The following is a 15,331-nucleotide window of genomic DNA, read 5'->3' as shown; positions in this document are numbered from 1 at the left end:
TTTTGGGAGGTGAAACCCCTTGGAGTGTTGCTGTGCACGGATTCTCCAAGCCCATCCCTGAGAAGAGCACTCTGCTCTCCTCCTCGCTCCCAGCTTTTCTCTCTCCTTGCTAAACTGGATGCGAGAAGGAGCGAGGGGTGTTGATAATTTGGATTGTGCAGCTCAGTGGCTGGATCCTGGCTGGCTGTCTCCTCCCCTTCCTGAGCTTCGCCCTAGCCAGCTCGGCTCTGGAATGACAGGCATTCCTGCGTGAAGGGAGCTGGCACGGACACTTATTTATGAGAACCAAGTGCCCAGCCATGGGGCACGGGGCGAGCAGGAGCTGTGCTGGACCATCGGACACCTGAGAGCTGGCACTCGCCTCGCTCCAGGCTCCTTCCTCCTCCGGAGTGTGGATTTACCGCTTTGAAGGGCTGAAGTGTTCTCAGCGAGGACTTTTCCTCTGTTCCCCTCCCACCTCTTCCCGGAGAGTGCTGTGAGCAGGATCCCATGGGGCAGCCGCACTTCTCGAGACCGGTAAATCCAGGTGCTCTTGGTGAGTAATGCAGGGCAGGGGAGTCCAGCGAGCCGTGGGGCTGCAGCAGGGCAGCACTGCAGGTGAAACGGGAGTGGAATGTGGGACTTGTGTAACCTGCGCCCAGCTGGGGAGAGAAACCAGAGAAATAACTCCATTTCCTTCCTTTCTCTTACTGATTTCACATGCAACCACTGTGCAACATGTTCTCTGGTCTTCAGACAGGCTCCCAGCTGCTGTTCTAAGGGACAGCCTCTGGATTCAGGGATACCACCTTTTGCACTTGGACAGCGGGAATGGTCAACTGCATGGGGCAGGAGTCAGCCCCATGTGAGAGTGAGCTGGGACCAAAGCCACCAAGAATTGCCTCCTTGTGATTGATGTCACCCATATTTTGGGGCAGCTGTAGCAGTTTCGGGGGGAGAAGGGCTTGGCAATAACCTCCCTGCTTGTTTTTCCTCTCCATTGTGAAGTATCTCAGTAACAGGCTGGAGAAAACACAACTGTGTTCAGCTCCAGGAGCAGCCCCACTCCCCGAGCACTGTGTGGGGTCAGTGTTGCTCCAGGTCTGTCGTGGGTGCTGCTCCCAGCACTGGCTCTGAGGAGACTTTCCACATCCCGCTGTTGCCTTTCTCTCATTCCCACTTGCTGTTAGCTGGCTGGGCTCAGTTGTTCACCCTCATCTGTAAAGCAGAATTTTCTAATTTTCAGGGAAGAAATGGACATTGGCAGACAAAGATCACCCTCAAGATGCAGACTATTATTTTAATTATTTTTAACTTCTATAACTTTGACCCATTAAGCATTTCTAGGGCTCAGATGAAACCAGTGATTCTCTTCCCCACCACCAGTTCACTCCAGCTAGTCTGGTTCAAGAGTTGCTAAAAATAAAGTGTTAGAGTGGAAGGGAAGTAAAACTTCAGTTGTCTTTGTACTATGGAGATTAACAGCATCTTCTGCTTGGATTTAGTCACTGTTAGAAGCTGACCTGGTCAGTCTTGGGCTCTTTCTCTCATCAAATGCCAAGAACAGTGGTAATTTCCAGGGAAGTGGGCTTGGTGTAATGATACTGTGCTTTCTGGAGACTGGGGCCAGCAGACCTGGTGCTTCCTCAACTGCTCATTTGCTCCCTGAAGTGTTTTTTTCATGGCACAGCTCTCAGAGTTCCTACTGATTAAATCTGGAACTTGAAGAGATGGTTCTTGCATTAACTGTGTCAGGATGCTGTTAAGGAGAGTACTGTGAAGATTATGGTCATTAGAAACATACAAAACACAGGGAAGCTGAGGGCTGGGATTATTTGAGGCTGTTTTGTGACCACAACCTTTCATTCCTTTAAGGTCAGGATTCACGTCTTCCCTGGACGATTCAGGAAAGCACACACCAAGTTTTTAAAGCTGTTTTAGGGAAGCTTAGAAACATTTACCCAAAGTGCTTTTTGGATACTTTCAACAGCATTTCACTCAAAGTGTGTTTGCTTTTTGAGATGTTGCTGTTTGCTTGTAAGCTTCTGGGATTCTTGACCGCTCTGCTAGACACAGCAGGGAGGGAGGGAGCTGGGTTGCTTTCCAGCCTGTGCATCCACACCGTGGTGGAGCAAGGAGGCTTGCAGGGAGTGCCTTGTGCTGGCTGGCGGTGGAGCCACGAGCACTGGTGGATTCCAGGCACCTGAGGTGTGTGAGGAGCAGCCACGTTCCCTGCAGAACTTCCCCTGCACCCTGTGGGCCTGCTCGAAGGCAGAACCTCAGGGATGTGTGTTCCTCAGGGAAGGGAATAAAGGTGATTCAGAAGAGTTGCTGCCATGGCACTGAAGGACCTCATTACCCAAAGACAGAAATGCCCAGCAAGCTCCTCATGGACAGCAACTCCTGGCATTTGTGGGGATCCTGTAGTAGCTCCTACAAGAAGAGATGGATCAGGTTCTGGCTGAACTCTGGTTTGTGGATGGAATGAATCTGGCCTAAGCTCATGATTTAGACACTGCAAGTCTGTTTACACATCAAAATAGGGATGTTTCCTCATGAACATGTCTCTTAATGAAGGTAGAATTTACCAGCTCTTACATCTCAGAATAGGACTGGGGCAAAGAGCCCATGGTAGTGCAGGGAGGGTGATACCTGGCTTCTCCTACACTGCTTCACCAGCCTTTGGATGTCTGCAGAAATGTTTGGGGGAGAAAAGCAGCTTGCTCTCAACCTTTTCCTAGCAGGTCCATTCTGCAGTCCTGTCCTGAGGCTCACTGACCCTACATCCTTAAAGGATTGTGCCATTTTCCTCATGAGCACTAAAAATCAGTTTTTCTCCCAGGTATATTCAGGATAATATGAACTGTCATCATCTGAGATGCAATTCTTTGATTTCTTCACAGCCTTCAGCCTTGCTTTGTTGTGATCTCAGACTTGGATCTGAAGTGATTTTTAGCTTAAAAGCAAAATTTCTCCATAGCCAGGGTGACTTCTGAAGCATGTGTGGCCTGAGATAAAATAGTTTAAAAACTCACCAGGATGAATTCTGGAATGCTTTGCACTAGATCCATGTTGGGTTTAGTTCTTTAACACTGTGCATCAGAGGCGCCTCTATTCCATGTAACTGCTGCAGGTATCTTCCACATCAGAAATGATCCTTAATGGAAGGAACTTTTTTTAGTTATTCCTGTTGGTCCCCGAAGTTCCTGCTGTGCCTGTTTCCAGGCTGGCAGTGCTTGGCTCTACAAAACAGTATTTTGGGGCTGATCCCTGAAGATGGGGTTAACTGTCCTTGCTCACACTTACAGGTGGGGTTCCTAAGGGCCAGCTGGGGTGTCCTGTGTGTGTGGCCAAGGTGTGACTGTGTGTGGGGTTTTTAACTGACCCCATGGATGCTGGCTGTGCCAGTTGATCCACTGAGAGCAGTGGTGGAAGTGAAAGCTTCACCCTATTTAATAGGAATGGCAGCCCCGAGCCTGACAGGAGATTTTGGAGCAGGTGACATCACCACAGCCACTTGCTGAGGGTGGGAGAGACCAACTGTGGGTCTCCAGCTCCTTCCACTGAAATGGTTTCTCTGTTTTGGAAAAAAAAAACAAAAAAAACTGGGGTCACTCAACACCACAAGATGCAGTGGAAAAGGAGCTTTTTTCTGCATGAAATTTAACTGCAAGATTTGAGCAAAAACATGTCTTCAGGGGAGGGTTGGAAGGACCAGGTGGCCAGGCAAAGCAATAGGGAATTGCATCCCAAGCTGCTTGGCACTGCTGGAGCTTCCTGCCTTCTTGTGTGTTCAGGCTGTGCCAGTTTTGTGACGTTTCCCTAGATTATTTCAGTCTAAACATTTTGGGTTAGCATAAATCTGCTGTTTTAAACAGCTCAAATTCACCTGCTTGTTTGGATAGAATGAGATCAGAACAGCTTAAGTGTTTGGGAGCGCAGATCTCGGTGGCAGGAGGCTCTGGCTGGGAAGCAGCTGGGGCATCATGCTGTCCTGGACCAGCTGGGTTCTGAGCTCCAAGTGCTGCAGGCCATCTCCTCTGGGAGCATCAGGCAACGTGCTGAAGTTGCAGCACATATTTAACTCCTGATTTTTCCTCCAGGGCTCTGCTGGAACATTAAGCCCAGCTCCAGGGTAGGCTCTGTGGGGCTGTCCCAGCTCCAGGGTCACTTTTCCTAAATGGGGACCACTGCTTCCTGAAGGGTTGAACAAAGTCCTGCTTTGGCATGGGGTCACTTTAGGGACCTGCCAGCTGGGAATCTTTTCACCATTTCATAAGGGCTCTGCTGGCTTCACCCAGGACTGTGTGACCTCATTTAACCTTTTCCATGTGTTTAAAGTGGGTTTTCCAGCCTGGCACCCTGTGAGGCTGAGGCTGGTCTCTTGCACAGCCTTGCTGCTGGGCCAGATCGGGTGAAGGCATCAGAATCCTGATGCTTCCCACCCTTCCCTCGAAGTCTGGGTCCTCTTTTTTTGCCCTATTTTGTTCCCCTAGCATGGTGCTGTGGTTCCTTCCCGGTTTTCCAGTGCATGACTGGGATAAGGAAGGGTTTCCCCCTTGCATTGCAAAGCAGCTTAAGGACCCTCCTGTACCTTGTAGAGCAGAGCAGGAGGAGGCACAGACTCAGCAAGGTGGATTCTCTGCCTTCGCAGGGAAGACATGTCCTCTCTGCACCACTTCATGGAGATTTGAGCTGGAAATGGGTGTGAATGGAAGGGAAGGTCCATTTTGGAAGGAGTGTGAGCACTATCTAATATGAACAATCACTGAACAATAAGGTTATTTGAATGCAGATCTGTAAATCTCACCTCCAGCTGCTGATCCACCCGCTCATTAGTCCTCAGTGTCATAATTGCTTCACAACAGACTGCTTTAAATGTCCCTGTGGTAATTGGGGATGGGAAAAGGAAGAGTGCTGTGGAAGGGTAGGACAGGCTCTCCTGTCATCTGCACAACAGGACAGAACGAATCCCAGTGAGGATCAGGGAAGGAATTGCTTCCCTGGCTTCCGTGTGAGCAGTGGGCTGGAATGGTCTCAGAATGTTTAGTAACATGTCAAGTTTTATTCTACACAGAGCAAAAGGGTGGTGGAAATGATTTGGACAGTTTTGTGTCCTAGTGTGCATGTCTCCCCCTCTTGCCTGGCTGCTTTTGGGCACGGAACTGATTATAAACCAAGAAAACCAAGTGTTTCCATGTTGGGCAACACCTGAGTCTCAGCAGGAGCCTGTGAGCAGCTGTAACACCGAGGGAGCAGTGAGGCAGAGAAGCAGGACCAGGTGATTTGCTCTTGATGCGAAGGTCTTGTGAAAGCTCCTGTGTTCACCTGCGTGGTTGCAGCTCTGGCAGTGAGCTCCACCCTGGGAAGGTATTTGCTTTGACAGCTGGGCCTGGGCTGCAGGAGCTGCTGGAAGAGGTTCTGGCAGGAGCAGCCACATGTGGGTTCTCCCCACCCTCTCTGCTCTTAGCTCTCCTCCTTTGGAGGTACCGTGTGTCTCCTGCAGTTTTGGCTGGTCCTTTCATGTCCTGTGCTCCTCACTGGCTGTTCCGAGGGGACTGTGGCAGGGGAATGCTTGTCATTCTCCTTCTATCTGGAAATGGAGACATTCCACCGTGCCGAGCGCTCTTCATTAATCCCTGGGGCTGATGGTTGAGTTTTCTTTTAATAACTTATTTCGCTTAGCGCTGCACTCTGACATCTTGGGAGGTAGGCAGCACATTAGTGACATTCCTCAGAGCAACTCAGGGAAGAGTAGATATAAGGCAAGCTTGGTACTGCTGCCTTCAGCACTGTTCTCCTTGGAAAGGTGAGGGAAATGCCTTTGGTGACACTTGGGCTTCAAATTCCCTCTATAGCCTGTGCTTGGCAAGCGCTCATGCCTGCCTGGTGAAGTTTGGGAATGCTCTGTTGAGCACAGTGAATACTGCTTCTTAAAATTGCATGTACAACTCCAGGGCTAACGCTCTGGTCTCTGAAGGAAGTACTTCTAAACATGCAGACAATTCCTCTTGGGTTTCTGGGAGCTTGAAATGCCTTTCTGCCCTCCCCTGCCCACCCCCCCCACTTCCACCCGCCCTCCCTCCATCCCTGCAGAAAATCACAGATCAGTTGCTGCCATGATGTATGTTATTTTCCACCCAATTTCTCTCCTGTTATAAAATCAAGGTTGTTGGGGGTTTTTTTTGGGTTTTTTTGGTTTTTTTTTTGGGGGGGGGGGGTTGTTTTGTTTTGTTTTTTTAGGTTTTTTTTTTATTTAAAAGCATCTCAGATGCTGAATTGATCTTGCTTTTTCAAACAAATGTTGGCTGACATCAGCTTTTGATTGGTTCAGAGTGAGGGACTTTCTGTTATGGGGCTGATTTAAACAAAAGTACAACCAACAGGCAAACACTGGCTCAGACACTCCAGTTTCCCTCTGTGTTTGGGATCTTCCATTCCATTTGTGCTCAGACTGGAAAAGTGGGGTCTGTCTGTCCTGCAGTGACAGAGTGCTGGCCTGTCCCCAGCCCCGTGGCTACTCAGGAGCCCATGGCTGTGGATACCTTTCTCACTTTCTGGAATCTGAGCTCTCCTGCTGGGAGGCACTGCAGGGTTGCAGGTAGAGCTGCATCAAACAATGAAATTTTTTTGGTGGGTTTTTTCCCCCCCTCTGTCCTGAACATGTTCTTCCCTGTGCTGACAGGTATCTGCATTTTCACATCAGGGCCTGTATCCACAGTGGAGGTTTGTGGGATACAGAAGATACATTATTACCTCTTTGTCCTATATGTGTGAGGAGGCTTTCTCCTAATTTTTTTCCTAATCTCTTAGTCTCAGGAGATGGGATTCTTGGCTGAATTTTCCTGTTACTTACGGGGCATTGCCTGTTCTGCAGGCATATTGCACTTGCAGGCTTGTCTGAAGTTGACGAAAAGGTCTGTTGTGCTCCCGAGCTCCACAGTGTGTGACTTGGAGGCTCCAAAAGAAGACACCTGGGTGCAGTTTGTGTGAGGACTCTCCAGCCTGCTGGGCATGGTGGGGCTGCAGCACGTCTCTCTTCTCCATTGGATTTTTTCCATGGAGCTCTGCAGTGCTCCTGTCTCTAGTGCTGAAGCTGAGGGATTCTGGCTCTGGAAATCCTGCCATGGAGTGGGCACCAGATGGCTTCGCTTAGCTTGTGCACACTGATTTGTTTTTTTGCTGGCAGTGCTAGATTCTGCTCATTGTAAGTGCTTCTCTGTGTTCCATCAAATACCCCAAACCAGCAACATCAGGCAAGGCAGGATAAATAGTCCCCAAATTAGTATTTTGTGCTCTGGTTCTGCTTCAGAAGTGGGGGTTTTTGAGTTGGGGGTGGGGTTTTTTTCACTCCGTGTCCCTCTTGTGCTGCTCTCCAGAGACTCCTGTGCAGTAGGTGGAGCACAGGCCTGTATTGTGTCGCTTTCCTGTGGAGTTGTTGCTCTTGGCCAGCTTTGCTGCCCTTATTTATAGAAGGAAAATCAGAGAGGGGAAAATCTAGCACATGCAGCTGCTGGAATGGGTCTGGTGATTTCGGGGTGCGGACAGTTGTGGATGTCAGCATGGTGGGCTGGAGGGTGTTTGTGGTCATGAACTTGTGTCCAGCAGCAGTTGCTTCCAAATGAAGATGAGAAAATGTTGGGAAGTGGTTTGTGTTCATGGACAAAGCTGTGACACTGCAAAATTAAATTAATGTGTGGCTGAGGGAACTGGGGGGCTCAGCCTGGAGGAAAGGAGGCTCAGGGGGGACATTCTCACTCTCTCCAACTCCCTGACAGGCAGGTGCAGACAGGTGGGTGTCAGGCTCTGCCCCTGGAGAACAGAACAGAAGACAGCATCAAGTTGTGCCAGGGAAGGTTCAGGTTGGACATCAGGAGGAATTTATTTGTTTAAAGAGTTATTAGTCCCTGTCACAGTCTGTCCAGGGCAGTGGGGGAGTCCCCATCCCTGAAGATGTCCAGGGAAGAAATGGACATGGCACTCAGTGCTCTGGGCTGGTGACAAGGTGGGCGTTGTTCACAGATTGGATTCAACAATCTTGGAGGTCTTTTCCAACCTTAATGATTCTGGGGTTCTGTAATCTTTGTCTCATCAGGAAGGCCCTTACCAGTTTCCCTTTGCCCTGTTTATCAGTGGAGCCACAGACAGTCTTGTTCCCTTTCCTGCCTGAACATGTGCTACCATTCCCAGTGTGGAGTGGGTTGGTGGGAGATGGCAGCTGTCACCTGCAGCACAGAGGTAATTCTTTATTCTTTTCCTTTTCTGTGCAGCTGAAGAGGTGGATCACACCCCAAGTGATGCCAGCATGGGGGTAGATGTTTTGGAATCAGGTGACACCACGCCTCCTACAAAGAGGAAAAGCAAGTTCTCAAGCTTTGGCAAGATTTTCAAACCCTGGAAGTGGAGGAAAAAGAAAAGCAGTGACAAATTCAAGGAGACTTCAGAAGGTAAAGTAACAGGGCCTGGGTGGGTGTCCCTGCCTCCATCCACCTGAGAAGGGCTTGCTGTCACAAGCCTGAGTGCTGACATGTGTACGAACCAAAATGGGACTTTGGTGATGGGCTGGCACCTGCAATCTCTCCAGAAACACCTTGCCATGGAGCTGTAGTTTCAGACAGATTAATTCCTTTCTTTCAAGGAAGTTCCCCAAGCAGCTGTGGGGAGGGAGGGTTTGCTCCACAATCAGCAGTGCGGTGTGAAATGCAGGTCTGAACATGCAGTTCCTTCTCTCTCCTCTTAATCCATGCAAAACCAGTGATATTTGAAGCCCTTTTTATTTCCTCTAGAGAACCTCTTTAAAAGAAAAAAAAACAAAAACAAACCTTCTTGAACTTCAAGCTTGCCCTGTTTTCTGAGTGCTTTTTTTCAATTTAATATCAGTTTTAGAACGAAAGATTTCTATGCGAAAGCCAAGAGAGGAGCTGGTAAAAAGAGGGGTTCTGTTGGAAGAGCCTGAGCAGGGTGAGTCTGCAAACGAACTTCTGTCTGTGTCTGTGTGGCTGATCTTCCTCTGGCCAAACCTCACCCTCGGGAGACAAATTTAAGGGCTTTCTGCTGAAGTGATTCCTGTCTGCCTCACCCTTTTCAATGCTCTCTCTGGTCTGTTTTCCCACCTGGGAGGAGGGCAGCCTGCTCAGGGAGGAAGATAGTGCTGAGGAAGTGCAGTGTCTGCCTGGCACCTTCCTGCAGGGAGGGAGGGCTGTGCTGTGCTCACTTCCCATCCCGTCCTTCTCTGTGTTCTGCTCCAGATACCTCTGCTGTTACACTGTCACTCACTATCTCCTGCTGTTCCAATGGTACTGCCCCCGGGGCTCAGGCTGGGGGAAGAATCAGAAATGGATGAATTCTGAGCTACTTGGGTAGGGGCATATCTTCCAGGAGATGCTTCGTGGTATGGTGTCATAGTGACCACTAGGCTTATTGAACTTTGCACTGCTGTCTAGGAAGTCTTATCCCCTTTTCTTTCATCTTTGATGTCTCCAAGTTGGGATCATGCTGCCAAAATAAGTTATCAGATCACCATCCACTCACCTGCCTGGGATTTGTGTGATGTGGAAAAGTGGTGAAGAAAGCTGGATCATACTGTTCCTGTCTCCCTTGCTAAAAACTTTGGATAACCAGAGGCAGTTGCTGCCATAAAAATCTCTGTCTCATCCCTTGAGTTTCAGCCCTGGCTGGGGAGGAAACTCCCTCTTGTTGCTGTTTGTGCCTGCTGCATTTCAGGGAAGGGCAGTGAGTGAGTGAGGCAGCGCCGTGTGCCAGCTCCTCACAGGAACCAAGGCTGCTTCTTGTGGAAAAGAAATCCTGGGAAGCTTCTGAATAACACCAGGTTAGGGAAGGAGAGGTAGTTCTTCAGGGGGAGAGGAAAGGTTAGGAGGGCATTAGAATAAATTTTCAAAAATCAGAACAACAGAGTGTGCTGGGGTCTATCACCTGGGGAGCATGGACGCCACAAACTCCAGTTCCTTCAGAGATGGCAGACTGAATTGAAAAAGATTTTTAATTAAATGGGTGATGTATTTATTTAAGTTTTCTTGAGTTGAAAATCAGTCCAAATAGGCAATTTCCCCTTAGAGGTGGATGCTGAACCTTTTTTTGAGAGTAATACTGTCAAAAATTTGTCGTGCCAGGGCAGTTACTGAGAATGGTGGAATATTTCCTCATGGGGATTAGAAGTTTCAGGACCCTCAAAAGCATGGGTTGGGTTGGATGGGGTTTTTTCCCAAAAAGAGGTCTTGCTTTTAACACTGGGAAACCTCCGTGCTAGAATTTGTAAAAGCAGAAATAGTCAAAGTGAGCTACATAAAATTCTAGAGCTGTGTCATTACATCTGATTAAAACAAGGGTAAAGTGAAGAAATCTGCCTTGCTGATATTTTGGGCTGAGCAGCAATTTTTAGTGCCAAATTCAGGGTAGAAACAAGGAAAACAGAGGTGCTTCCACTAATGTGAAGACTTCATGAAAGTCCATTATTGCACATGCAGTAGATGACTTGGCTTGTGTTGGAATCTGCATTGCAGCAGGGAATTGGTGACTGCTCCCTGATGGAGCGTGGATGCAAAAGCTGCTGGAGATTTATGACTTCAGTTACAACTTCCTTGTGCTGCAGCACAGCACTGGACACACTAACCTGTAACACAAGAGCAAGGGCAGGACAGGGAGAAGAAAAAGCCTTGATAGCATACAGAGCTGTGATTTACTCATTGACAAGGGCTCTCAGCTCCAGCTGGTTGGGTTGCTGTGCTGGTCTGTGCAGAAGGGGGCTGAGGACCAGCTGGTTCAGAAGCCAGAAGGAAGCTGGTGTGGCTCCATGGTGGTGGAGTCAGCTCAGCCACCTCTCCTCTCCCCTGCCTTCTGAGTGTTTTCTCTTTGCTTCTCTGTCCTCCCATCCCCTTGCAGATGGTGAAGAGCCAGAGAAGCTGAACCCACCTGCACTGAAGAATGGCCACACTGTCCCCATTGGGGGCCCTGGGGTCTGTAACCTGCCCAGCCAGGAGGAGGAGGCCACAAAGCCATCCAGCCTTAGGAAGCCTGCTCCAGTGGAGGAACCGAAGAAGAGGCAGGGTAAGAAACTAGATGTGTGCAAAATCAGGGTTTCACATTCTCCTGTAGCCAGTTTTGAATTCTCATCTGATCCTTCCCACCCTGAGCAGGCCCTCTGGTGCCTTAAACTGAACTGCCTTCCTTTGCAGGCTCCTCCAGCAGCCACCCTGGGCCTGAACTGGAACCACCTCAGGAGCCACATGTTCCCAGACAACCTCTGCTTCCTCCAAAAAGACCTCCCTCCACTTCCCAGGAGGCAAATGAAGTACAGGCAAAGGATCCAATACCTGCCAGCAGCACTGCAAGAACTGCCACCTTCAGCACAGCCTCCATGGCAGCAAAGACAGTCAATTCCACAGCTGCCCCTTCCCCAGCCCCCAGGACTCTGCTCCCTGCTCCTGCCAGTGCCAACACTACTGCTCCCACCAGTACAACTAGCACAGCTCCTGCCAAACAGCCTCCCGTCCCTCCTCCCAAACCTGCCAACAGAAATAGCAACTCACTAATAGGTAAGTGACCCCATAAACTGGTTTTTGTACCCTGAGATGTTCTGGAGCCACTGCTGCAAGACTCTCTTCCCCTTATGAGAGAAGATTTTTAGTTGCATCAGAATGTCTGACCATCTTTCCTGAAAACAATCCAGTTTGGACTCAAATCTGCCAGTGTTCAGCCAGGACACACACTGGGAGCAGTGTAATTACTGGAGTCTTCTGCCATGAGTATCCAGTCTGTTCCCAACAGCTATCTGCAGGAAGGAATCCCTGCCTGCCTGTTCCCTGTCAACTCTAAGAGACAGTGTCTGAATGTTGATGCTTCGCTGGGATTGGGGATTGGTGGATGAGGTTTTGTGGTTAGTGACAATTTCTTCTTTCAGCTGCTTTTGGGGAAAAAAACAACCCCGAACCAAGAAACAAACCCAAAGAATCCACATCACACCAAACAATGTCTGGTGGAGCTGTTACTGCCAGGCCATGTGGTTTCCACTTAGGGCAGAGACCAGGAGCTGGTAGGAATAATTCAGATTTCCCTGGTTATACTCAGGCACCTCCTTTAAGGTCTCTGGCTGGGCTAGTGACATATGAGTCTTGTCCCATGGATAAATCAGCCCAGCTGTAGTTTGAACTGAATCTTCCCATTTAGAGAATTAAATGTTTTTATCTCTGTAATTTTTCTAAGCAGAAGATTTGGTGAGAGTTTCTTAAAGCTCATTTAATCTCTGTTCTCTGTGGGAGTTCTGGGGATCTTAAAGATGCAATTTTGAGAGTTGATATGACTTCCATGCAGCGATGGCCTGTTGGCATTTCAAGCAGTTCTTTCACAGACACCTCCTAGTCTTTGGACAGGGTAGAGGTTAGCACAGACCACGAGGGAGGCTCCTGGGAAGATCAGTCTGACAGTTTGCACTGTTATCACAGAAACTGGAGGTGTTACCCAGGTGTGGTTTGAGAGGCAGTGCTGGATGTGCAAGTTGCCAAATAGCCTGGGCCGCTGCTTTCAGTGTGGACAGATTGCTCTGCTCTGCTTGGGGCTCACCTTGCTCTGGCAGGTTTTGCAAGTGACCTTGGTATGGTATTAACAACCCCCCTGTGCCAGACCAGCTTGATTAGCCTGACCATGCTTGAGCACTCCATGAAATACCTTCTTGTTTTCTTTAAGCTGCTTGCACACACTGCAGGTGGCATTTGAAATACCCCAGCTCTAATTGGAGGAGGTACTTGTGGAACAAAAAATGTGGCTGGAAACAGCAGTGTATCCAACGTGTTTAGAGCCATCCTGCCTCTGCCCGCCAGCATGGGCTGGGAGCAGCTGTGGGGTGTGCAGGGGAGGAGAGAACCAGCAGTTCTCTCTTGTCCCCTGGGTATGAATGCAGATGTAGAGGAGGCTCCACAGCTCTCTAGTCTGGCACAATGGAACTGGCGCTGTGGTGTTGCTTTGAGCCTTGTGTTGTCACTGTTGTTGAACAGCAGGAGTGGACTTGGCTTTGTGAGCCCTCCACGGGTCTTTGGTGCCTGCTCTGACTGCAGGGGTGTCCTCTGTGCCACTGTTACAGCCTGAGGCTTGGGAGGGAGTTACTGTGCAGGTCACCCCTTTGTCTGTCCCCAAGATGCTCATTCCCTGAGCAGTTCTGGTGTCTCATGCAGCAGCTTTCTTCTGCCAGCTGCTCGCTCCCTTTCAGATTTTGCTCTTACCCAGAGGTGCCTTAAGCCTGGTCCTGCCAGCCTTGAAGTGCTGCTCAGGAGACACAGGAGTCCCTTGGGCGGGAGCTGAGGACACTGTGTTTTGCGCAATCTGGCCCTTAATCTACAAGGGGAAAGTCTAAAAATGCTAAGCATCTCACAAATGTGCCCACCTCTCTCCAGTTATGTGGCCTTATCTTGGGAAACACTCCCACTTACAGCACCCTCTCGTGGTGTCTGCACTGCAGATTCCCCCAGCTCTGTTCTGGGAGCAGCCATGTGTCACTGTCACCCACTCCAGGGAAATAATGTGGCAGGTCTCAGCCGCTGTGCTTTTTCCACACTGGTGGAGGTTATTTGGAAAATACCCTGTTAACATTGTGGCTTTTGTGGTTTTTGTTTTCAGCTGAACTTTCCCAAGTAATGACCAGTGGTACAGCCTTGTCCAAGCCTTCCCCTCCTCTCCCTCCAAAGAGAGGCCTCCTGCCTAACAACACGTCAGAGGCTGTCACCTCTAAGCCCCCAAATGACAGGACAGTGACAGCGAGTCGCCCTGCACCGATTCCACTGCACGTGACCTCCGCTTACCCACCGCCCTCGCCCTCGCCGCCGCTGCCCACCCACGTACCCCCTGACCCTCCACGTGTGGCCCTGCCCACCTCCACCCCTGTCCTAGACCCGCCGTGCTCCCTGGACCTGACCAAGGAGACTCCTCCTCCTCTTCCTGAAGACTTCAGGTCCATGGAAGCATCGAAGAGGACAGCAGAACAAGGGTTTGGTGAACCCCACGTGCTGCCTCGCCTGCCCCAAATCCCACTGCACATTCGTATCCAGCAGGCTCTGGCCAGCCCTCTGCCTGTCACCCCACCTCCCGAGGGCTCCCACAGGGCTCACTCATTGCTCTTTGAGAACGATGGTTTTGGAGAAGACAATGGCACCCTCGGCAGGACGAGGTCCCTGCCTGTCACCATTGAGATGCTCAAAGTGTGAGTACCTCCTTGTAGGTGTGCCTGCTCTCCCAGCTCCTGCAGTGCTATGATGATGGGGACAGCTCTGGGCAGGGCTTAGGTCTCTGCTGAAACCATTTTCCCTGTTGGCCAAATCTGTGTTTCAGGCTCTTAAGAGCCAGAGCATCTTCCCCATTAAATTACCCCTGGCTTTGGGATTTTATTGCTCACAAAGGCAAATGGGTTCCAGACTACAAACACAGGCTGATGCCAGGAATTCAGGCTGGGATTGTCTACAACTGCACCAATACCAAACAAGGTCCCAGATTCCATCCATCTGTGGCCTTCCTTAGCCTTCCATTTTGCTGTATAAGTGGGAAAAGAACTGTCTTGTGTTATAGCAGAGCTGAATCTCCAAGTCACAGAAGTAGTGGGGTCAGGGGGCAGTTTGGTTCTGCAGAACCTGCCTCTGCCATTTCCTTGGCCAGAGCTCCCTGTGCTTTGAAGAGAGGGGACGGTGCAGGATCCTGCCGTGGCTCTTGCACCTCTGGTTTCTGGGCTTCCCTGGGGAGAGCTAAGGGTGCATGTATTCTGGGGGTATTCTGCAGGCCCTGTGCCAAGTGTTCAGAAGTGTAATAGCGTGCTTCTCGTTAGTCCAGACGATGAGGAAGAGGAAGATGATGACCAGGAAGAGGAACAGAATTCAGGTCCTCGTGTGTATATTGGAGATGTGCCATCTGTCACAGTCATCCCCAAACTGGTACCCCAGGTCCTCCCGGAGGAGCAGGAAGGAGACGAAGGGATGAGTGACTCTGACTCGGAGGGGCCCATCCTGTATAAAGATGATGAGGATGAGGAAGAAGATGAAAGCCATAACAGTAAGGCTTTGACATTGCAGCTGTCATTTTTGTTGCTCTGCTGAACTCGTGCCTGGCTGCACTGAGAACTGGATCAAAGCACTGGTTCCCACAGCGCCTCAAAGCAGCTCATTCTTGGTTGCATGATGTGGCACATGTCCTCTGCCTTGCTTTTTCCAAGGCTCTGCAGCCAAAGCTGTGCAGTCACCTGCTGAGTGCACCCTTTCAGTTGCAGATGGCTCCTGTGACAGCCTGTGCTGTCCCAGCCCCTCAGGTAGGACAGCATGGTGTCACAGAAAAAGTGCTGGCTGCTGCTGCTGTGCAGTGA

At 49.9% G+C, this 15,331-nt stretch overlaps 1 protein-coding gene across 10 annotated transcripts in view; it reads left to right on the top strand.

The window, feature by feature from the left end:
- Positions 1–15,331, top strand: part of PHACTR4 (phosphatase and actin regulator 4) — a 55,001-nt gene that overhangs the window by 34,054 nt on the left and 5,616 nt on the right. For 8 of the 10 annotated variants that reach the window (XM_039733639.1, XM_039733640.1, XM_039733638.1 and 5 more), the window contains 6 exons: positions 8,250–8,426; positions 8,860–8,940; positions 10,879–11,043; positions 11,172–11,531; positions 13,606–14,185; positions 14,801–15,024. In XM_039733639.1, coding sequence (XP_039589573.1) covers positions 8,250–8,426; positions 8,860–8,940; positions 10,879–11,043; positions 11,172–11,531; positions 13,606–14,185; positions 14,801–15,024 — 1,587 coding nt within the window. Of the gene's footprint in view, positions 1–206; positions 536–8,249; positions 8,427–8,859; positions 8,941–10,878; positions 11,044–11,171; positions 11,532–13,605; positions 14,186–14,800; positions 15,025–15,331 lie in introns of those variants that run through there. The other 2 variants (XM_039733637.1, XM_039733647.1) reach the window with 2 other exon arrangements.

This window comes from Passer montanus, unplaced genomic scaffold, assembly GCF_014805655.1.
Source record: "Passer montanus isolate IOZ18808 unplaced genomic scaffold, ASM1480565v1 scaffold89, whole genome shotgun sequence".
Lineage (NCBI taxonomy): Eukaryota > Metazoa > Chordata > Aves > Passeriformes > Passeridae > Passer > Passer montanus.
This window is presented reverse-complemented; position numbering and strand designations above follow the sequence as displayed.